General features: G+C 33.7%; 1 protein-coding gene across 1 annotated transcript; it reads left to right on the forward strand.

The window, feature by feature from the left end:
* The first annotated feature begins 10,014 nt into the window (after positions 1-10,014).
* LOC131148234 (uncharacterized) lies at positions 10,015-10,479 on the forward strand. Its single transcript, XM_058097961.1, has one exon. The coding sequence runs from the start codon at positions 10,015-10,017 to the stop codon at positions 10,477-10,479; it is 465 nt and encodes a 154-aa protein (XP_057953944.1).
* Positions 10,480-24,022: the final 13,543 nt, after the last annotated feature.

Raw genomic sequence — 24,022 nt, forward strand, 5'->3', positions numbered from 1 at the left:
AAGTGCAGGAGATATTTGATATAGCTCAAAAGAAATTGTTTAACAATAAGCACAATGCACAGCTCTTGAGTCTAGCAATGAAGATGCTAAAGACTCCCAAGCAAGAATGAGATTTTCCCAAATAATATTTATCAATATGAAATGATATGGGAAAACTCTCTAAGCTAACTCTCAAGAAATATTTTCAAAAGATTATGCAAGGTGAGAGTTTAAGCTTTAAAAATAATATATAAATGAGCACACAATACAAGAAATCAAGCTCTTTCAAAGTTGCAATTGATTTGCAAATGAGGAGTATAAATATGCAACTCTCCTTTTGTAAAATATTTTAGCAAGAAATAAATCAAGAGAGAGTATAAAATGTGCTTGGAAAATAATGTCTATGAGTAATGGAAGTAAAAAATTTGAGAGAGAATTTTTTTGCTAATCAAAATGCTAATCTCACTACTAATCAAAGCAAATAAAGAAGTATATATAGTTTTTCTAAAAATATAACCGTTAGGGACACAATGGGAATTTTAGAAAAGATTTATTAAATTTTTAACCCCAATTACCGCGGTTAATTTTAATGAACTCGAGAGGTTCGGCCGCCCGCTTCATAGGTTTGGTCTCCCAAACAGACACAAGGCTGATATTGGGTTCAGGTGACTAAGAACAAGAGCGGTTGGCTGAGCCCAAGGTGATTTCCCAAACCTTGGTAGGTACGGGCGCCCATCCTAAGGTCGGTTTGCTGAGAGGGTGAGTTTGGTCGGCCAAAGGTATTTTGAACTGATGGTTCGGTCAGCTGGGACAATTAGGAAAAATCAACTTCAAGGTTCAATCGACCATGAACAATTAGTTGAAATATGGTTTGGTTGCCCGAGCCTTAGTCAATGTGTTGACTTCTAGCATGTTCGGTCGACCGAGGTGTTTATAACGCCTTAAGGTCGGTCGCACGAAGCCCTTTCAAAATGCAAGTTAGGTCCTGATTTTTATTTAGAAGTCACCCTTGTTCACATAAGTATAACTTTTAAGATATAGGGGATTTTTCATGAAGTGCTTGAGGACCTAAGGTCAGTCTAAGGCCTAGGCTTTTAAATTAAGCTAAAAAAATATGGCATTGGTCGACCAAATGTCGACCGAAGTCTTTGTAAAGGTTTATTTTAGCTCTAATCTTCTACCTTAACCAATTAATTATAAAGAAAAGTTTTTTCTATGAAAAGTGTTGGACCCTAGGGTCTGTCTACGGCCTTTGAGCATTCAATCGTTATCATGCATGAGATGCAAATATTACAAACCATAATATAAAAAAATAAATGCAATTACAACTAAAATGAACAAATGTCTTCTTTCTTCTTTGCTCTTCTGCGTGGAAGTCGCCTGAAATGCATAATCTTCAAGTTCATAGGCTTCCATTTACTCATATCTTATCTCTGTGCTGAAATATAAACCTATTGACACACTAAGTGCACACATAAGATACAGATGCTTTGTCAGCATCAAAATAGGGATTAGACTCAAAAAGTCAACACTACATGATTCATCACTAGATTCTTCTTGTGAGCTAGAGTACGAATTTACCTCATCATCTTCTACCATGAAGCAGAGGTTTGCCACATCTTGATCACTTGATCCATTTTCTGATTCACTTGAGCTTGAGTCATTCCACGTGATAGCTTTCATTGCCTTTTTTTTCTTCTTCTTAGAGTCTTTCTTATGCTATGGACAATCAAGTTTAATGTGTTCAACTTTCTTGCAATTATAGCATGTAGATGGTTTACTCTTAGTTTCCTTTTTTCTAGTTTCTCCTTTATCAAATTTTGAGCCTCTGAATTTTCTAGTAAATTTCTTGTTCTTTTTAAAGAACTTTCCAAGTCTTCTAGTGATTAAGGCTACATCATCGTCATCTAGTTCGTTGTCTTCTTCTTCACTATAACTTTCTTTTTGCAGCCTTAAGGGCTATTGATTTCTTGTTTTTGTTACCTTCATAATTTCTCTCATTTATTGTCATCTCATATGTGAGGAGCGACATCTAGGGAGGTATTTTTCAAATTTCTTCCTTCCGTTATTGCAGTGGCTTTAGGTTCCCAAATTGGTGGAAGTCCTCTAAGGATTTTTCTAATCATCTCATAGGTAGTATAGTTTTTCCCTAATGCATTTAGAGAGTTTATAATATGGGTGAATCTAGTGTACATACTAGTGATGGTTTCATTAGGGTTCATCCTAAATGCCTCATACTCGCTGGTGAGCATGTCAATTCTACTATCTCTTACATCAACCATTCCTTCATAGGATACTTCAAGTTTATCCCAGATTTATTTAGCTTATTTACATCCCATGATTCTATTGAACTCATTTATATCTAAAGCACAATATAGTGCATTCATTGCACTAGAATTTATTTGCAGCATTTTTAGATCATTGTCAGTCGTCTCTTTTTCTTCCTTGGTATTTCTTTGTTATATATTCTTCTTGTGGTTATGATGTCACCATGTTTACTACTTTCCAAGCTTTCCAATCCATCATTTGCAAATAGATTCTCATTCGCTGTTTCCAGAAGGTGTAATTTACATCGCATAAGATAGGTGGTCTAGAATAGGATTGGCCCTCAGCAAAAGAAGATACACCTAGGTGTGTCATAGGAATATTTATGTAGCTTCTAGATTAAGATTTACTACAACTTGGCTCTGATACCAATTAAGAATTTAGGTAAACTCCCAAGAGGGGGGTGAATTGGGTTTTTTAAATTTCTTTATAACTTTGTTTTACAAATTTCTTTTGTTTTACAAATTTATTTGTTAAGTATTAACCCAACAAATTGATATTTAGCAATCTCACAAACAAAATAATATTGATCAACAATCCTTTGAAGTTTAGTCAACAATCAATCCAAGCTCGATCTTTTGTAATGTTAAAGACCAGCTTGATTAAAATCTCAGAGTTTCAATTATTCAAAATCAGATTTTTCTTAAACAATGGATAGTTACAATTCAAAGATTTGATTTAGTATAGCCTTAAACTTTCCTTTAATTGATTTAACAAAAAATCAACTTCAGCTTGTGATATTCAAAACCAGTATTCAATATTACTTCTTAATTTAAACCAACCAACAATCAATAAGATAATGTGCTGATTTCAAATATGAACCACACTTAGTATTTCAGCAGCTTCCAATATCCAACAAGTATTTAATAATCATACACGCAAGTTATATACTTTCAATAAATTAAAGAGAGTATGGAGAAAGAGTTGTAGACTAGATTTTTTACAAGGTTGGCCAGCAGCCTACATCCTTGCCCCAAGCAATTGCTGTGAGAATTTTCCTTTCCAACTTTTTACAAGGAAAAGTTACAATCTCTATCCTTATGAGGTGAAGATCCCTCTCTAACAAGAATACTCTTTCTTGTTAGGCAACGATCCAACAATCCTGAATCGTCAAGAAAACAATAAACAAGATCAACTTTGGTTCATACAATAGAAACTCTCATTTAGAGCAGATTTGTACAATTTAAATACAAGATACTTCAACAATAAACAATATAAATGAATGAAGCTTAGATAAATATCACCATGGTTCTGATTTGATTTGAAAATCTCAGTAGAAACGATCAGAAACTATGAGTTGAATCAGCACAAGCACAGCAAGAACTTCGAAAAATATTTCAGTAGGGAATTTTGAATTCTCAAGATGTGTATGCTAGTTAGTTGTGATTTTTGAGTTTAATTTGTGAAAATAACATGTATTTATAGAGTAATAAAGCATTAATTCGTGTTCCTCAAGTTGCTTGCAGTGTTTCCCAAATTTTCTCCAAGTTTGGAGTCCAATAAATCAATTTTGGAAACTTTTCCTCACTATTTAAATTTTAAAATGCGAAGGTCAATCGACTGTGACCTGAGGGTCAGTCGCCTGAGCCTTTACAATTCAACAAATTTTTGAAACACAGTGTTGAGTTAGTCGCTTGAGCCTAAGTGATCAGTCGCCTATTTCGATTCTGTTTGCTTAACTTTGTCAGCATAAAAGGTCAGTCACCTAATCAAACTACATCAGACGCCTAAGCTTACAACTTTTATGAATTTTCAAAAACTTTGATCTCAACACTTTAACCTTTGATCTTGGAAAACTTAAATGAGACTTTTTAAAAAAATATTTTCCATGGTTTTCAAAAATAGGTCTCCAAGTCAAAATATAGGTCCTAAGAGCTTCAAACATTTGTATTGAAATCATGAAATACTTACATGAGACTTCTTATAAGCTAACACTTTCTAAGCACTAAGTCTTCATGCATTTTGTTTCCATTATTTGTGTCTATCTTGACTTATTTCTTCAATAGGCTTTAGTTTCATCAAATCTTCTATCTTTAAGTCCAGGCTTTTAATAAATTCTCCAAACACTTGAGATCTTGATCCTTTAGCAAAAACATTTTAACCCTAGAACTTCACTTAGCTAAATATGTTAAGTACCCTTGAATTGTTATCATCAAATTAAGATTCTAAACCTTATTAGGCCAACACCATACTTTGCATAGAAAGAATAAAAAATTCCTCCTTGAATTCTTTGCCATGGTCACTTCTCAAGGATACAATGTGAAAGCTCAATTTGTTTTAGATTTTTTTACAAAACATTGAAAGCTTATAAAAAGTTTCATCCATAGAATTTAGAGATATGGTCCATGTAAATCTTGAAAATTTATCTACAATAACCAAGGTGAATTTTTTCCACACATACTAAAGGTTCGCATAAGACCAAAAAGATCTAGATGTACAAGCTCAAGTTGTCTCTTTATGGAAACAACCTTTGTTAGTTTGAAATTTTTTTGCTTTGTATTTTTCCCTTTAACATATGCAGCACATATGGTCTAATTTTGGGAATCAAAATAAGGCAACCCTCTTACTTTATTATGCTTGGATGCATTCAATATGGATTTAAAATTTATGTGACCGAATCTTTTATGCCAAAGATGCAAATCATTATGTATAGATACAAAGAACTTATTTTTGCATGATCTCGTCAAGTCAATGATGTAAATATTTTCTTCTCTTGGAGCATCAAATAATAAAGAAATAGTTGACATACGCTCAACAAGTTATGCTTAAGACCATTAGCTAATAAAACATTCTCAGTTAATGTTTGTGAGTCAATACCAACCGTACCTTCACTGATAATTGACCTTTTTTTTATATCACCAAAGGCCATATACCCAAATTCTCTTGGTCTAATAGTGAAAAATTTGGCCTTCTCTCCAGACATTTTTCTTGAACAAACACTATCTAGGATTCACCTATCATTCCTCTGTCTACTTTTTTACAAAAACAAAAAGAAAGGAATTTATCTAACCTTGATACCCAATATTGACTAGGTCCATTCTACATTAGAATGTCAGTCCTTTTGAACCAATTATGTTTACCTTTAGCAAACATATACTATAATTTAAAGTAGTCTTTTCTAGATACCCATTTCCTTGCAAAAATTACATTTGGTGGAAAATGGACAATTTTTTGGAAATTTCTCCTTTTGGGATATTTTGCATTTGGTTGCCTAGAGGGTGACCCAATTTCTTGATTTTTCCAAAACTTTTGAGAAAATGATTTTACAGACAAACCTTTAAGGTGGTATTATTAATCAAATTACTTGATTATGTAGTTCATCACTTCTATCACTTAAAATTTCAATTTTTTTTTTCAAGGTGTCTTTTCCATTTTCAAATTCTTTGACTTGAAATCTATATTCCTTTTTTAGAAAATCATCACTTTTTTGAGTAACTCATTTTCAAATCTAAGTTCATTAATTTGATCTTCATAGTATCTTAATTTATAGTTTGAGGTTAGCTCTTCTGGATTTCAAAACTTTCATATCTTTTTTTATTTGCTTCTTTCAACTCAACATTCTTTGCTTTTAAATCAAGAAGCCTTTGCTTCAATTTGATATACTTACGGCATAGGTCTTCCAAAACATCACATGTATCATCTAGAGTTATAGAAGGATTGTTCATTCTCTTTTGGCATTCTTGAATGTCTATGAGACATAAGTTGGCAATTTCCTTCATGAGGCCTTCATTGTCACTATATGATGCCTCTGATTGACTCCAAGTGGTGATTTTGGCATTATTACTCTTCTCTTTGTTTCATAATTTTTTATTTAATGGACATTCCGATATGAAGTGCCTTTTTTTTCACTCATAAAATGTGCTTTATTATCTTTTCTTATTGGTTTTTTTTTTTTTTGTGAGACTTGTTGAGGAACTTTCCTTTTGATTGCTTTGTGTTTAAAATATCTGGCTATATTAGCTATTAATTCTTCATCACTCTATTCTCCAAAACTATTATATTGTTTTGTAGCCTTGATAGCAAGGTTCATATTTCCTACACAGAAGATGTGTTAGTGATATTCATATTCATTTCGTGACTAATTAGTAAGTCTATCAACTCATCTATAGAAATTGAATTTAAATTATTTTCCTCAGTTATAGTTGCAATCTTAGCTTCCCACTTTTTACATAACCTTACCTAATTGCTGGCCTAACAAGACTTAAGAATCTTATTTCGATGATAAAAAATGAAGGGAACTTAACATATTTGGTTAAGTGGTGATGTTTCAGGATTCAAGTGGTTTTAATAAAAGGTTCAAGATCTCAAGTGCTTAATGAAGTTCATTTAAAGATTGGACTCAAAGATAGAAGATCAAATGAAGCTTAAAGTCTATTTAAGAATGAAGACAAGATAGACTCAAAGAATAGAAGCAAAATGCATGAAGACTTAATGTTTTAGAAAGTTAGAATCTTAAGAAGTCTCATGTAAGTACTTTCCAAATCTCAATGTAAATGTTTGAAACTCTTTAGAATCATTATGGACTTAGAGACGTATTTTTGAACACCTTAGAAAATGTTTTAAAGACTCAATTAAGTTTTCCAAGATTAAAGATTAAAATCAAAGTTTTTGGAAATTTCTGAAAGTTGTAAGATCAAGCGACTCATAGTGTTTCATCAGTTGACTGACTTAATTATGTTATTAAAAATTTGAGCTGACAGAATAGAATCAGAAAAATGGTCTCTCAGACTCTGGTGACTGACTCAGTACTGAATTTTGAAATTTATTGAACTGTAAAAGCTCAGGCTATTGACCATTCAAGATCAGGTGACTGACACTACACTGACTTTCAAAATTTTCTATTCTATAAAAGAATAGGTGACTAACCCCAATAGTCTCAGTTGACTAGCCTTTGTAACTTTCAAATTAAAACAGCGAGTGAAAGTTTCCAAATTGGATTGCTTGGTCCCCAAATCTTGTGAATGTTAGGGATTTATACTAAATGACATGCTTTATGTAATCAGTTTTAGTATTTATTAATAACTTTAGTTATTCCATTTTAATGAGAATCTTTGTGAGCAATGTATGTCTGACATTATTTATTTAATGATTATGCATGTGTGTCTTTTATTCTATATAATAGGTGATCTAGTGTGTAGAGTACAACTTATACACAAAAGATTAGATCATCAGTTCTTATAGAATATAAGTTTATTGTTCAAGTCTTAATTGAAATTGGATACACCACTAGTAGGGTTGTAGCACAAGGCTTTAATAGGTCTATCTTGACTATTGGGAATAGTATAGTTCCAACTCCTTGTGCTAGTACACTTTGTATATATTGAACAAGACCGTCTTGAGGTAATTGTTTTTATACTGACTATATAAAACAATTAATACCTTATGGTTATTATGAGTGTTTATGCTCTTAATCCTAATATGATTATTAGACACGTGCATATAATGTTTATTACTTTGATTCATAGAAGAGTGAGATTCTTTATGGGTCAAAATACTCAGTGAGTTGGGTGATGACATTATGTGCATGGTGAATATTAATTATTGATGGAATCCACGTCCCGATATTGGGATTGATGATACCCCCTCAGGAAAACTTATAAGTTTTGATTGTATCAAACCCTATAGGTGGATTTTGAATCCGGCACATCAAACAAGATAAGTGGAAGATTTCAGGAAATTAATATGTCAATTAATTAATGTGTCAATAATTTAATTTAATAGATGGGTATCTGTAATCTTTACCTAGGGAGATAAATAAGCAATTAATAATAGGAGCTCGAAATTTAATTTCGAATATGACAAGGAGTGCAATTATAATTCTTTGGTGGTGTGAATTATAATTAACATAATTAAGGATAAATTCGGGTCGATATAGGAATTCTGAATTACGTGGGAAGCCCTAGTCTTATTTGCCCAGAGGTCCCTACTGTAGCCTATATACACGCGCTCCATTTAGCAGCCAGGAAGGACGAAAAAGCTCTCACGGAGGTAGACATTTTCTTGAAAGAAGAAAACCCTAGCAGCCGCTTACGAGCCCACTCTCTGAGGAGCAAGGCGTGTTCAAGGAATATAGTAGAAGATTTCTAGTCATTTTCAAGAGCTCATTTTCGTATTTGCAGATTCAGGATCAAACCAAACAGATCTCACACGTATAATCCTAATCACGTAATTAGGAATTACATGATCTGATAATATTTTTTTTGTTATTCGTATGCACTACAACAGGATCTTAGGGCTATTCCTCAAGTCCATTCAATTGGTATCAAAGCCTCGGTTGATACTATATATGGATAATAATATCTTGTTCTTTGAAATCGAATCAATGCATACTTGGGGTAGAACGTGTGTATGCACTAACATCTGTTTTGCAACGTTTTGTCCAGCAATTATGGTCACATGAATGTATGTTTTGTGATTGCAATTGTTTATTACAAGATTCGTAGCATGTGAACTCCAATTATGGAAGCATAGGATTTTGTAATCTGATGCAGTTTCATCACATGAATGTATGTTTTGTGATTACAATTGTTTATTACAAGATTCGTAGCATATGAACTTCGATTATGGAGACTTAGGATTTTGTAATCTGATGCAACTTCATCTGAGAAGGAAGCACAGTTGCGGCGTGTGCATAGTAGTGGCGAAAAATAGGAAAAACCCTAGTACAGTGATGCGATTTTTCGTTCCTTTTTTGAATTTAAATTTGTTTTTGAATTTGAATTTGAATTTAAATTTGAATATGAATTTGAATTTAAATTTAAATTTACCTAGACCCTTGCGACCTGACCGGGTAGGTCGAACCCCGCTGGGGGCGCTGCCCTGGGGCCCCGCCGAACCTCAAGACTAAGTAATGGCAAACAAGGATTCACGGTATTATGATGCAAGTTGCTTGACCATAATAGCCAAATATTTATTATATCATATTTCTTATTTATATATGCTTGCTTGGTGTGTTTGTTGTTCTTGTGTTATGTCATTAGCATGTAAAATTTAAAATTTCAATGTTGGTTTATGCATGTGCAACTAGAGAATAAAATTAATTCCCAAGTCATAATACAATTTTTTTATAAAAAAAAAATATATTAAGGGAATTTGGAATTTTATTTGTTGCGTGTAATTTAGTTACCAATATTGGAATATTAAATTTATTTGAATATTAAACACATGTTTGTATCTCTCGTGAATTAAATAACTAAGTGGGTGAGGGAATATATTACATATAAATCTCATTGTCTCCATCACTAGTTTATAGGTGAAGAAATTAATTTTATGTGATGATATTAGTATCTTCCTCCCCATCGGATGGAATTAATTACAGACTCACCAAGTATAAACTCTAGTAATTGTTAGTATTGGGTCACCTCTCCATCTAGGGATTCACTACGGGACAATAGGTCTAGTATTATGTGATGGTATACACTTAGCTATGAATAATAGTATCCTCATCATCTGAGTTACTGCTATTGTTTATAAGACCAAAGCTAAGTCAACAGTTTAATTTTACTTGGCATAGTTACTTGCCTAGATAGTTAAATTAATAGGTCCTCACTTTTCTACACAAATGTTGAATAGTAGATTACCTCTCATCTAGCTATACTACTCAATTCTTTAGAAAAAATATTGGTAGAGGGAACCATATTCTTTTAATTGAATTAAAAGTTTATTATTGCTCATCATATTTTGTTATAATATGTGATTCTTAGGATTAAAATGGCTTTCAATCCTCTAGTTATTATTCTCAAAGAAAACAAACTGGTTGGACCTAATTATATTGATTGGAAAAGGAACTTGAATATTGTACTGACTACAAAGAAGTACAAGTGTGTGCTTGTAAAGGTATGTCCACAGAAACCCAGTGAAGGGGCAACCAATGAGGAAACCCAAGCTTACCGAAAGTGGATTAAGGCTGATAAGATACTGCGGTGTTACATTTTGGCATCTATGTCGAATGTTCTGCAACGTCAACATCAGTCTATGCCTTCTACCTATGATATAATGCAGAGCCTAAAAGAAATGTTTGGGGATCAAAATTGTGCTACTAGGCAGGCTGCTATGAAGGAACTTATGAATACTATTATGGTAGAAGGGACCCCAGTAAGGGATCATGTTCTGAAGATGATTGGTCATCTCAATGAGTTAGAGATCCTTAGAGCTGAAATCGATGGGGAAACCTAGGTCGATATCGTTCTCCAATCACCGTCTGACTCTTTCAAGCAAATTTTCCTAAACTACAACATGAATAATCTCTCTTACTCATTGGCAGAACTACTTAAAGAGCTTCAAGTAGCTGAGGGCCTCATCAGGAAGCCAACTATTGCTCTTGTGACTGAGAAAGGTTCTTTTTCAATGCCGAAAGAAGTAGAAAAAAGGTTTAGAAATCACAGGGAGCTCCTCTAGTAGTGCATGGGCTGCAGGATGGAGTGAAAAAGCCTAAGGGCAAGTGTTTTCATAGCAAGCAGGAAAGGCATTAGAAATCACAATGTAAAATTTATCTTGCCAAACAGAACAACAAAGGTATATCTCATTCCCTAGTAGTTGAAACGTGTTTAGCGGTGATATCTACCAGTAGCTAGTGTGTAGATACGGGAGCCACTAATCATATTTGCAATTCTTTGTAAGGGTTCCAGCAAACCCACTAATTAAGTGATAGGGAAATTTACGTATTTCTGGGAGATGGCACAAGAATGTCAGTAGTTGCAATAGGAGATACTCGCTTTTCTTTTGGTAGAGATAGGATTTTAATATTGAAAGACTCTTTTTATTTAACTTCCATTAGGAGGAATTTGATCTCAGTTTCCAAGTTGGTTTATCACGGATATTCCATTTATTTTAACAAATTGATGGTTATTATGTTAAATAAACGTTTTATTTGTTCTGGTACATTGGTGGATGATCTTTATATTATTAATCATGTTTCTCCTACAGTGCAACTAAATGAATTGAATAAAACTGATAAACTAACATGTATAGAAAGAAACCTTCAGAATTGAACCAAACTTAACTTTGGCACTAATGCCTAGGTCATATTAATCTGAGACGGATTTCAAGGCTGGTTTAGAATGGACCATTAGGTTCATTAGAAGTGGAGACACTACTAGTCTGTGAATCCTGCTTAGAAGGTAAGATGACCAAGCGGCCCTTTTTGGCTAAGGGGTATAGAGCAAAAAAGGCATTAGAACTGGTTCACTCTGATTTGTGTGGCTCCATGAATATCCAGGCTGGAAGTGGCTTTGAGTATTTCGTTACTTTCATTGATGATAACTCAAGGTATGGGTATATTTATTTGACGTGCCATAAGTCTGAATGCTTTGAGAAATTCAAGGTACTTAAGGCAGAAATGGAGAAGCGTCAGGGTAAATGTATCAAGACACTATGATCTAATCATCGTGGCGAATACCTCTTAGGAGAATTCGTGGATTACTTATTAAAGGAAGGAATTGAATCCCAGTTGTCTGCACCTGGAATACCACAACAGAATGGTATAGAAGAAAGAAGGAATATGACTCTTATGGACATGGTCAGATCTATGATGAGTTATTAAGATTTTCCTAATTCGTTTTGGGAGCATGCACTAGAAACAGCAGCCTATATTCTGAACTTTGTCCCATCTAAGTCAGTACCTACTACACCCACAGAATTGTGGACTAGGCACAAACCTAGTCTGCGGCATATTTGCATATGGGGTAGTCCAACACACGTGCAAAAAATTCAAATAGATAAGTTGGAATCAAAGACAGATGTCTACTTATTTGTTGGCTACCCTAGAGGAACAAAAGGTGGTTTATTTTATTGTATTAAGGATCAAAAGGTCATTGTTAGCTCCAATGCTCGATTCTTAGAAGATGACTATGTAATGAACCACAAACCCAGAAGTAGGATTGTTCTAGAAAATTTGAAAGGTGATATACCAGCTATACCAATAATGCAAGAAGAACCACCACAAGATAGATTTATTGACAACCCATTGCCTCGTTATAGTGGGAGGAATGTTGTGACTCAAGCTAAGTTTGACCCATCACGTGTAGCTACCATCAATACGCTAGTTGTACAACCAGGGCAGATTGATGGTGCACAAGGATCAGGATCAACACAACAAAACATGCCTCATCATAGTGGGAGGGTTGTACACCAGCCTGATCAGTATATGTTCTTAGGAGAGTCTTATGAAAGGATCCTTGATGATTTGGATACCAAACCCAGTAACTACTGTGAAGCATTTTAAAGATGCAGAACTCTGGTAGAAGGCTATGAAATCAGAGATGAAGTCTATGTACTCTAATCAAGTCTGGGATCTTGTAGAGCCACTTGAAGGGATAAAACCCGTCAGATGCAAGTGGATCTATAAGAAGAAAAGAGGAGCAGACGGGAGGGTGGAAACCTTCAAGGCTAGGCATGTTGCGAAAGGGTTTAATTAGAAAGAGGGAATCGACTATGAGGAAACTTTTTCATCAGTAGCCATGCTAAATTCTATCCGAATTCTTTTATCCATACAGCTCATTTCAATTATGAAATTTGGCAAATGGATGTCAAGATAGCTTACCTTAATGGAAGTCTTGATGAGTGCATCTATATAGTGCAACCAGATGGTTTTGCAGCAATAGGCCAACATGACATGTTATGCAAGCTTAAGAAGTCCATTTATGGACTTAAGCAGACATTTAGGTCTTGGAACATCCGTTTTGATCAAGTCATTAAATCTTATGGTTTTGATCAATGCCCTAATGAGTCATGTATATACAAAAAGCATGACGAAAACATGGTGGTATTCTTGGTGCTATATGTGGATGATATCTTACTCATCAAAAACGATGTGGGGGTATTATCTTCGATTAAGGTATGGTTATCTGAATAATTCGACATGAAGGACTTGAGAGAAGCCGGTCACATCCTTGGGATCAAGCTTTTGCAAGATCGCAAGCAAAGGATGTTGGGCTTATCACAATCTACTTATGTCAATATGATTCTTGCTCATTTTAGCATGCAGGATTCCATGAAAGAGTTACTCCCTTTCAGACATGGAATCTCTCTATCCAAGGATCAGTGTCCTAAAACATCAATTAAGGTAGAGAACATGAAGGCAGTTCCTTATGTATCAATAGTAGGAAGCCTCATGTATGCTATGCTTTGCACTAGACTTGACATCTATTTTTCCGTAGGCATTGGTAGCAGATATCAGTCTAATCGAGGGCGGGAACACTGAACTTTGGTAAAATATATAATCAAGTACCTAAAAAGGACTAGGGAATATATGTTGGTTTATCATGCAGATAGTTTAGTACCTATTAGGTACACAGACTTAGTTTTTCAGTTAGATAAGGATTCCATAAAATCAACCTCAGGAAATGTGTTTACCCTAGAAGGTGGAGCCATTAGTTGGAGGAGTATCAAGAAATAATGTGTTGCTGATTCCACTATGGAGGTTGAATATGTGGCAGCCTCTAAGGCAACCAAGGAGATCGTTTGGCTTAGGAACTTTCTATTGGATCTGGTAGTCGCGCCTTCGTTACAATCACCTATTACACTTTATTATGATAATAGTGGGGCAGTTGCTAACTCAAAGGAACCCAAGAGACTCAAGAGAGTTAAACACATCGAGCACAAGTATCACCTGATATGAGATATCGTGCATATAGGTGATGTAATGGTGATCAAGATTGCATCAGCAAGAAACCTGGCAAACCTGTTTACAAAGAGATTACTAGTTAGTACTTTTGATAGTCATGTAGATGGAATGGGAGCGAGATGTATGGCAGCATGGCTTTGAGTCTAAGTGGGAGATTGTTAGGGATTTATACTAAAAGACATGCTTTATGTAATCGGTTTTAGTATTTATTAATAGCTTCAGTTATTCCATTTTAATAAGAATCCTTATGAGCAATGTTTGTCTGACATTATTTATTTAATGATAATGCATGTGTGTCTTTTTTTCTATATAGTAGGTGATCTAGTGTGTAGAGTGTGGCTTATACACAGAAGATTAGATCATCAGTTACTATAGAATATAAGTTTATTGTTCACAGTCTTGAATGAAATTGGACACACCATTGGTAGGACTGTAACACAAAATTTAAATAGGTCTGTCTTGACTATTAAGAATGGTTCAAATCCAACTCCTTGTGCTAGTACACTTTGTGTGTATTGAACAGGACCGTCTTGAGGTAATTGCTTTTATACTCACTATATAAAACAATTAATACCTCATGGTTATTATAAGTGCTTATACTCTTAATCCTAATATGATTACTGGACACATGGATATAATGTTTATTACTTTGATTCATACAAGAGTGAGATTCTTTCTGGGTCAAAATACTCAGTGAGTTGGGTGATGACATTATGTGTATGGTGAACATTAACTATTGATGAAATCCATGTCCCGGTATTGGTATTGATGATACCCTCTTGAGGAAGCTTATAAGTTTTGATTGTGTTAAACCCTGCAAGTGGATTTTGAATCCGGCGTGTCAAATAAGTTAAGTGGAAGGTCTCAGGGAATTAATATGTCAATCAATTAAATTGTCAATAATTTAATTTAATAGATGGGTATCTGTAATCTTTACGTGACGAGATAAATAAGCATTTAATAATAGGAGCTCAAAATTTAATTTTGAATATGACAGGGAGTGCAATTATAATTCTTTAGTGGTATGAATTATAATTAACATAATTAAGGATAAAATCAGGTCAAATTAGGAATTCTTAATTACGTGGGAAGCCTTAGTCATATTTTCCTAGAGGTTCCTGTTGTAGCCTATATACATGCGCTCCATTCAGCAGTTAGGAGGGACAAAAAAAATCTCACAAAGGCAAATATTTTCATGAGAGAAGAAAACCCTAGCAGCCGCTTATGAGCCCACTCTCCTAGGAGCAAAGCATGTCTAAGGAATAAAGTAGAAGATTCATGGTCATCTTCAAGAGCTCGTTTTTGTACATGCAAATTTGAGATCAAACCAAACAGATCTTGCAGGTATAATCCTAATAACGTAATTAGGGATTGCTTGATCTGCTAATGTTTTTTTTTTGTTATCCGTACGCACTACAACCGGATCTTAGGGCTATTCCGCAAGTCCCTTAAGTGAAAATTTAGGAAACACTCTAAGAAACTTGAGGAATACAAAATTTAACTTTTTCTATCTATAAATACATGGTAAACCTAAGGATCATACATACCTACAAGCAGCAATCAATCTAAATTCTTTCAACTCTTCAAAGCTTTCTTGCTCAAATATTTTCTGAAGTATTGTTGTGTTCTTGGTGATACAAACTCACGGTTTCTGATCTCTTCTACTGAGTTTTTCAAATCTAATCAAAATATCGGTGATAAAAATCTGAGCTTCACTCTTTTATATTGATTTTTGATTGAAGTATATTGGTATTCAATTGTACTAATCTGCTCTTGTTGAGAGCTTTTCTTGTACCCAAGTTGTTTCTTATTTCTTATGTTGTTTGACAATTCAGGATTTTTGAATCATTGGCTAAAGAGAAGGGGTGTTCTTATTTGAGAGAGATCTCCATCTGATATAGAGAGGTTGTAACTTGCCCTATAAATAAGTTGGAAAGGAAAATCCTCATAGCGGTTGCTTGAGGTAAGGATGTAGGCGGCTGGCCGAACCTTGTAAAAATCTGGTGTCTCTCTCATCTTTCCTAAATCTCTTTAAATTTTTGCAAACATATTAACTACGTGGATGTTTTAATATTTTCTAAAGTTTGGATTTTATTGAACATTGATTTGAATCAAGGCTTTTGATTAGATTAAATTTTTTAAAGCTGAAATTATTGAAATACACAATTGACTTAAACCTTGTGTTTTACAAAGAATCTCCAGATTGATTTATTGGAATTATTCATTGAAGCTATCATTGTTCATTGTTTATAAGAAAATTTGATTCTGAAAATCTGATTATATATTGAAGCATTAGATTCAAATACTGAAGTGTTGAATATTAAAATTGAGTTGAATACATCATTTTATTGAAACAAAATTGTAAGGACACTTAAGATAATTTTTTGAAATTAATATTATCTTTGGTATACAAATCTAATCTAATATTTTATCTATTGAAATTCTAGAAGCTAAATAAGCAACATCATTTTTATTGGTTAATATAAATAAGTTATTTGATAAGAATTGTGTTGCTGATTAGAGAGTGTGGTTGCAATCAACAAGGATTAAACTAAAGTTCTAAAGAAGTTTTAAAAACCCAATTCACGCTCCCTCTTGGGATTACACCTTACTTTTCAATTGGTATCAAAGTGTAGGTTGTAGTAAATATTAAACTAGAAGCTACATAAAGATCCCTATGGCACACCTAGGTGTATCTCCCTTTGCCAAAGGACAATCCTCTTCTAGACCACCTATCTTTTGTGGTGTTAATTACACCTTCTGGAAACAGCGAATGAGAATTTACTTGCAAACTATGAATTGGAAAGCTTGGAAAGTAGTCACACATGGTGACCTCATCCCTACTAAAAGCGTAGGCAATAAAGACATACCTAAGGAAGAAAAAGAGATGACTGATAATGACCTAAAGATGCTGCAAATAAATTCAAGTGCAGTGAATGCACTATATTGTGCCCTTGATGTAAATGAAGTCAATAGGGTCATGGCATGTAAATTAGCAAAAGAAATATGGGATAAACTTGAAGTAACTTATGAAGGAACAGTTGATGCAAGGGATAGTAGGATTGATATGCTCACTAGCGAGTATGAAGCATTCAGAATGAACCCTAAAGAAACCATCACTAGTATGTACACTAGGTTTACCCATATTATAAACTCTCTTAATGCATAAAGGAAAAACTACTCTACCTATGAAATGATTCGAAAAATTCTTAGAGTACTTCCACCTATTTGGGAACCTAAGGCAATTGCAATAATGGAAGGAAGGAACTTGAAAAATACCTCCCTAGATGAATTAATAGGATCACTCCTCACATACGAAATTGAAATCAATGAAAGAAATTCTGAAGATAACAAAAGCAAGAAATCAATAGCCTTTAAGGCTGCAAAAGAAATTTTTAGTGAAGAAGAAGATAACAAACTAGATGATGATGATGATGATGATGATGTAGCCTTAATTACAAGAAGACTTGGAAAATTCTTCAAGAAGAATAAGAAATTTACTAGAAAATTCAGAGGCTCAAAAACTGATAAAAGAGAAACTAGTATGAAAGAAACAAAGAATGAACCTCATATATGCTATAACTGCAAGAAAGCTGGACATATAAAACCTAATTGTCCACAGCTAAAGAAAGAAGCCAAGAAGAAGAAAAAGAAGGCAATGAAAGCAACTACATGGGATGACTTGAGCTTAAGTGAATCAGAAAGCGAATCAAGTGATCAAGATGTTGCAAACCTTTGCTTCATGGCAAGAGATGTTGAGGTAAATTCCTACACTAGCTCATCTGAAGAATCTAGTGATGATTCATGTAGTGACTCGTGTGAAAGCATGCCTTTATATAGAGAAATTCAATCTGAACTATTTACTTTGCATAAAAGGTTCATAAGAGTAACCAAAAGAAACTTAGCTTTGAAAGAACAAAATGAAATACTCAAAAATCAACTTGATATTTCAAAATAAGCTGAAAAGAAAAAAAAAAAAAAAAAACTCACACATTGATGATCTCATGGATAAAATAAATGAGATGTCTCAAGACTTAGTAAAGCTGCAAGTAAATGGTGAAAGTAAAAAAGGATTCAAAAATAAGTAACCTTAAAACTAAAATTGAGGATAAATACAAAATCATCTACAATTTCACAAAAGGAAAGGAAAATTTTAAAAAGTTGATTGGAACACAAAGAATGTCATTAGATAAAGAAGGAATTGGATACAATGGAGTTGAAAATAGAAGAAAAAGAATCGCTATATGGGATACTTCATAAAAGAATCAAAACATTATGCTAGCACATCTTCTACAAATGCTTATGGACACACTACTTGTTTCTTGTGTAAGAAAAAAGGACATATAAAGTTTGAATGTCCATTTAAAAGGAAAAATGTTAAAGTCAAGAAAGTATGGAGAGTCAAAACTGAAAATAAACCTAAAATAAAAAGAACTAAGAAGGTTTGGGCACCAAAAGTAACACCTTAAAACCCCTCTTGTAGGTGAGTTTTAGGAAAACTCCAAGAAAAGAAAAATGGTACTTGGATAGTTGATGTTCAAGACATACGATCGGAGACAAGTCCAAATTTACCACATTAATGCAAAAAGATAGTGGACATGTCACCTTTGGAGATAACGCTAAAGGCAAAATAATCGGTATCGGAAAAGTAGGTAAAGAACCCTCCTTAACTATTGATGATGTTTTATTGGTAGATGGGTTTAAACATAATCTACTTAGCTTTAGTCAATTAAGTGATAAAGGTTTTGATGTAATCTTAAACAAGATAAGTGTGTAGTTGAAAATCTAGAAAAACATGATATCTTATTCACTGCAAATAGGGTTGATAATGTGTATTACATAAGATTTGAAAACCTAATATCTCAAGAAGTTACATGTTTAACATCTATGAATGAAGTTAGCTAGCTGCGTCATAGAAGACTAGGACACGCTAGTATGGACTTGTTATCTAAATTAGCTAAAAAGAGCTTAGTCAAAGGCCTACCTAGCACAAAGTTTATAAAAGACAAAATTTGTGATGTTTGCTAGCTTGGAAAGCAAACTAAGACAAGTTTTAAAAGGAAGAAACACATTTCCACTAGTAGACCCTTGGAACTTATCCACTTAGATTTATTTGGCCCTACTAGAATACAAACTCTAGGAGGAAAGCAATATTCTTTTGATGACTACTCCAGGTTTACCTAGGTACTCTTCTTAGCCTCCAAAGATGAAGCTTGCAAGATGTTAATCAGCTTATGCAAGAGACTCCAAAATGAAAAGGGGTATGGAGTTCTAAATATCATAAGTGATCAAGGAAGAGAATTTAAAAATAAAGAAGTTGATAAATTTTGTAATGAACATGGAATAAATCAAAAATTTTTAGCACCTCGAACTCCTAAAAAAATGGAGTTGTTGAAAGAAAGAATAGGTCTCTTCAAGAAATGGCTAGGACCTTGCTTAATGAGCATAAATTACCTAAGTATTTTTAGGCTGAAGTGGTAAATACCGCATGTTATGTGATGAATAGAGTCTCCATAATATCAAGCCTAGATAAGACCCCTTATGAACTATGGAAAGGAAGACGGCCTAACATATCTTATTTTCATGTATTTGGATGTAAATGTTTTGTATTGAATGATAAAGAAGACTTAGGAAAATTTGATGCAAAATCATACGAAGGAATCTTCCTAATGTGTTCATTTAATAGTAAAGCATTCAGAATCTACAACAAAAGAACACTCACAATCATAGAATCGATACATGTAGCCTTTGATGAGGCAAATCCATTCACTAAAAATGATATTAAGGAAGCTGAAACAATACAACAACTAGAAGACTTAGAAATTAAGGAAATAAAATATGAAAACAATGAATCAAATGATGGACCTACAGTTAAATCTAAACTACCTAAAGACCGAAAGTTTGTAAGAAATCACCCAAAAGACCAAATCATTGGTGAACCTTCACGTGGTGTGTCCACTAGATCCTCATTGAAAAATCTATGTAATCATTGTACATTTCTATCTCAAAAAGAACCAAAGAATTTAGAAGAAACCTTAAGTGATGATTCTTGGATAATAGCTATGCAAGAAGAATTAAATCAATTTGAAAGAAGTAAAGTATGGAAATTAGTTCCTAGACCTGATGTCCATTCAGTAATTGGAACCAAATGGGTATTTTGGAATAAAAAGGATGAAAATGGTATAGTAGTATGTAATAAAGCTAGACTTGTTGCTCAAGGATATAATCAAGAAGAAGGAATAGACTATGATGAGACCTTTGCTCCCGTAGCTAGAATGGAAGCCGTAAGAATGTTATTAGCTTATGCATCTCACAGAGAATTTAAAATCTATCAAATGGATGTGAAAAGTGCATTCTTAAATGGATTTATAAGTGAAGAAGTCTACGTGGCACAACCTCCAAGTTTTGGGGACACTCATAACCCTAATTATGTGTTTAGACTAAAAAAAACACTATACGAACTAAAACAAGCCCCAAAAGCTTGGTATGAACGGTTGAGTGGGTTTCTATTGGATAATGGCTTTTCTAGAGGAAAAGTAGATAGTGCATTATTTATTAAATCTAAAAATGAAGATATTCTTATTATTCAAATCTATGTGGATGATATCATTTTTGGTGCTACAAACAAAGATCTATGTAAAGTCTTTGCACAGTGAATGCAAGAAGAGTTGGAAATGAGTATGATGGGAGAATTAAGTTACTTCCTAAGACTTCAGATTAAGCAAGTTAAAAATGGAACCTTCATAAATCAATCAAAAGATATAAAAGATATGCTTAAGAAGTTTGATATGGAAGGTAGCAAACCCTATAGGAACCCCAATGAGTACGTCTATAAGTCTTGATAAGGATGAAAAAGGAAAAACGATAGATATGAAATATTACTGAGGTATGATAGGAAGTATACTATATTTGATAGCCAGTAGACCGGACATTATGTTTAATGTATTCATGTGTGCTCAATTTCAGGCAGCCTTTAGGAATCTCACCAAATAGTCATCAAAAGAATCTTAGATATTTAATAGGTACTATTGACTTGGGTCTATAGTATCCTAAAGATGCAGACTTTGAAATGATTAGTTATACGGATGCTGATTATGCTGGATGTAAAATTGATAGAAAAAGTACAAGTGGTACTTATCACTTTCTAGGAAGATCTCTTGTGTCTTGGTTCTCCAAGAAACAAAATTCTATAGACCTATCTACTGCTGAAGCTGAGTATGTGGCAGCAAGTAGTTGTTGTGCACAAACTCTTTACATGAAGTAACAATTAAAGATTTCAATTTGGAATATTCAGCTATACCTATAAAGTGTAATAATACCAGCACCATAAATATCTCCAAAAATCATATATCACACTCAAGAACCAAGCATATAGACATAAGGCATAACTTCTTAAGAGATCATTTGCAAAAAGAAGACATCTTACTTGAATTTGCGAATACAAGTGATCAATGGGCCGATATATTTACAAAACCTCTTCCAGATGATAGGTTTATCTCTATAAGACGGGAACTAGGCTTATTACATAGTAAAGAAGTTGTTTAAAAAGAAAATTGGATGTGAAGCCAAGAAAATATTGAAAGGAAAGTAAGGTTAGGAGACTGATCCTCTGAACCTCAGTTGATTGACTCGCTACTGTTTGGGTAAAATTTAAATGCACTAAATTTCCAGGCGACTGACCCTCGATTTCAGTCAACTGACTAATGGAGATTTAAATACCTAAAGTGCGCGAAACCCTAACCTTTCAACTTCTAAGGCACGTGACCCTGTTTCTCTTCTCTCATCCACTTATTCTCCTTCGATCCAAAGTGCCCTCATCTCTCAAAATCCTCCTTTTCAACCTTGAAACTCATCTTCCTACAACTTTCTCTCACTATTTTCTAGGGTTTTACCAGTTATTTTTTAAAGTTGAGGTGTAGTCCCAAGAGGGGGGTGAATTGGGATATAAAATTTTTATTTTAATTCCTTTTATAAATTCCCAACTTATTTTATATTTAGCAATTACTCAAGAATAATTAAATATTCAATGCTTGTATAGGCCCATCACAAATCACACTCAATTAATGAACGTATTTAATATCAACACAAAATAATGATTCTTAATGAAAATCAACCAATTGATTTACCAAACACAAGTTAATATATGAACTGCTGCACTATCAGGATTTGGTGATTAAATAGCAAATTTTGAATATGAATGCTTGCAAAGATTAAGCCCTGTATTAATGAAATTTATGTTTCAAAATGATAAGAAATATAACATCCAACACTCTTTCAAAAATTCAGATTTCAAATAAACCTTCAGTTAATAGGTTTTGGGTGTTAACCAATCAACCTACTCCCTTATGGTTTCCGCAATTTATATTGATCAACCAACGTACTTCCTTTTGGTTTTTGAAAGTCCCAAAAACAAATTAATCTTTAGTTTATTTAAAGTCCAATCTACATTAGTATTTATGATCAAGAAATTTAAATCAACCACGCAATTAACAAGTATGCTAAAATTAAAGAGTAAGGGAAAGAGAGTGAGACCAAGTTTTTTACGAGGTTCAGCTTATACCTAGCCTATGTCCTCACCTTAGGCAACAACCTAAGGATTCCACTATACCATTCCTTTTTGGATAGAACAAACCTTTTACAATCCCTCCTTTATGGTGGATCCCCCTCTCTAAGCGATACCCAATGCTCGATCACTCCTTCAATAGGATAGAGCTTTCCTCTCCAAGCGATACCCCACGCTTGGTCCAATGATCCAATCAACCTTGAACCGTAAAAAATTAAACCTATCACTGATATAATCTTTCTTTGAATGAAAGATTCAGACTTTAAAGCTCAATTTAGGTGTGAGAAGATCAACAAGAACTCAGTTGAGAGAATAGCAAGATGTGAGCAAGATAGCCTTTGTGAATTGAGAGCACTTGAGAGTATGTAGTTGCTGAAAATATTTCTTGGTTATTAAAATCTTTGTCTTGAAGGCTATATATAGAGTTTAAAAAGTTAATTTCTTGTTCCCAAGATTACTTGGAGTGTCGCTCAAGTTTGGAAAAAGTTTGGAGCCCAAGAAACCAATTTTTGAAACTTTCCCGTAAGCAATTTTTAAAAATCTCTCGAGTGGCAGTCACCTATCACGCATGGTCAGGCGGCTGTCTCGGTTAAATTTGAAAGTCATAACACTGGCAGTCACATATCGAAACATTGACAATTGCCTCAGTTGATAAGGCAGACGCCTGTCTGGCTATCGTGAAGCGCATGTCCCCTTTCTATCTACCAATCTTAAAAACATAAAAAGAGTCAATTGTCTGTGGGTTTTTGGTCAGGCGCCTGATGATTTCAAAAACACATGTTTTTTAAGGTTTTGATTTTAAAAACTCTTTTTTCTTGAGACCTTCATAATTTATAACTTTAGAAATTATATTTCAAGGTCTTTAAAAAATGGTTTCTAGGATTTTTAATTTTTACTAAAGAGCTTCAATGCTTTTATATTGAGTTTTACTTGAAGTACTTACATAAGACTTCCATAAGACTCTAAATTCTTCAACTCTTGGAGTCTTCATGTATGTCCTTGCTTTGAGTCATTTCTTGAGTTTTCATCATACTTTGAGCTTCCATGATATTTGACAAACTTTAAGCTTTCATGGTATTTGTCAATCTTATAACTTTGTCATCCTTTGAGTTGAGCTTTGCTTGAACCACTTTTTTGTATGTTTTCATTGTACTCTTGTGATTACTTGATCTTTGAGCTTTACTTAAACTTAAACTTGAGCTTTAAATACCTGTTCCCTAAAGATTAATACTCACAACTCAAACATGTTAAAGAACATTTTATTTGTTATCATCAAAACAAGATTAGTAAGTCATGTTAGGCCAACAATTTTCTTTGAACTCATCATGCCACATACAAAAATAGTTGGAGATAAGGCATCATTCTCCAGGTAAGATGATAGCTCATTTATTGAGCAATGTCTTGTAGCTCCACACGCAAAGAGACTATACAACGAGCTTCTTCGTTCGACAGAACCCATTTTCGGTAAATTTTTGGATATCGATTTCTTTGACAAAAACTTTCTTGATATTCTACCTATGTTTAGAGCATTA

This window comes from Malania oleifera, chromosome 2, assembly GCF_029873635.1.
Source record: "Malania oleifera isolate guangnan ecotype guangnan chromosome 2, ASM2987363v1, whole genome shotgun sequence".
NCBI lineage: Eukaryota > Viridiplantae > Streptophyta > Magnoliopsida > Santalales > Ximeniaceae > Malania > Malania oleifera.

Coding starts and splice junctions, on each gene's coding strand:
- LOC131148234 (XM_058097961.1), top strand. CDS start 10,015: ATGGCTTTCAATCCTCTAGTTATTATTCTCAAAGAAAACAAACTGGTT.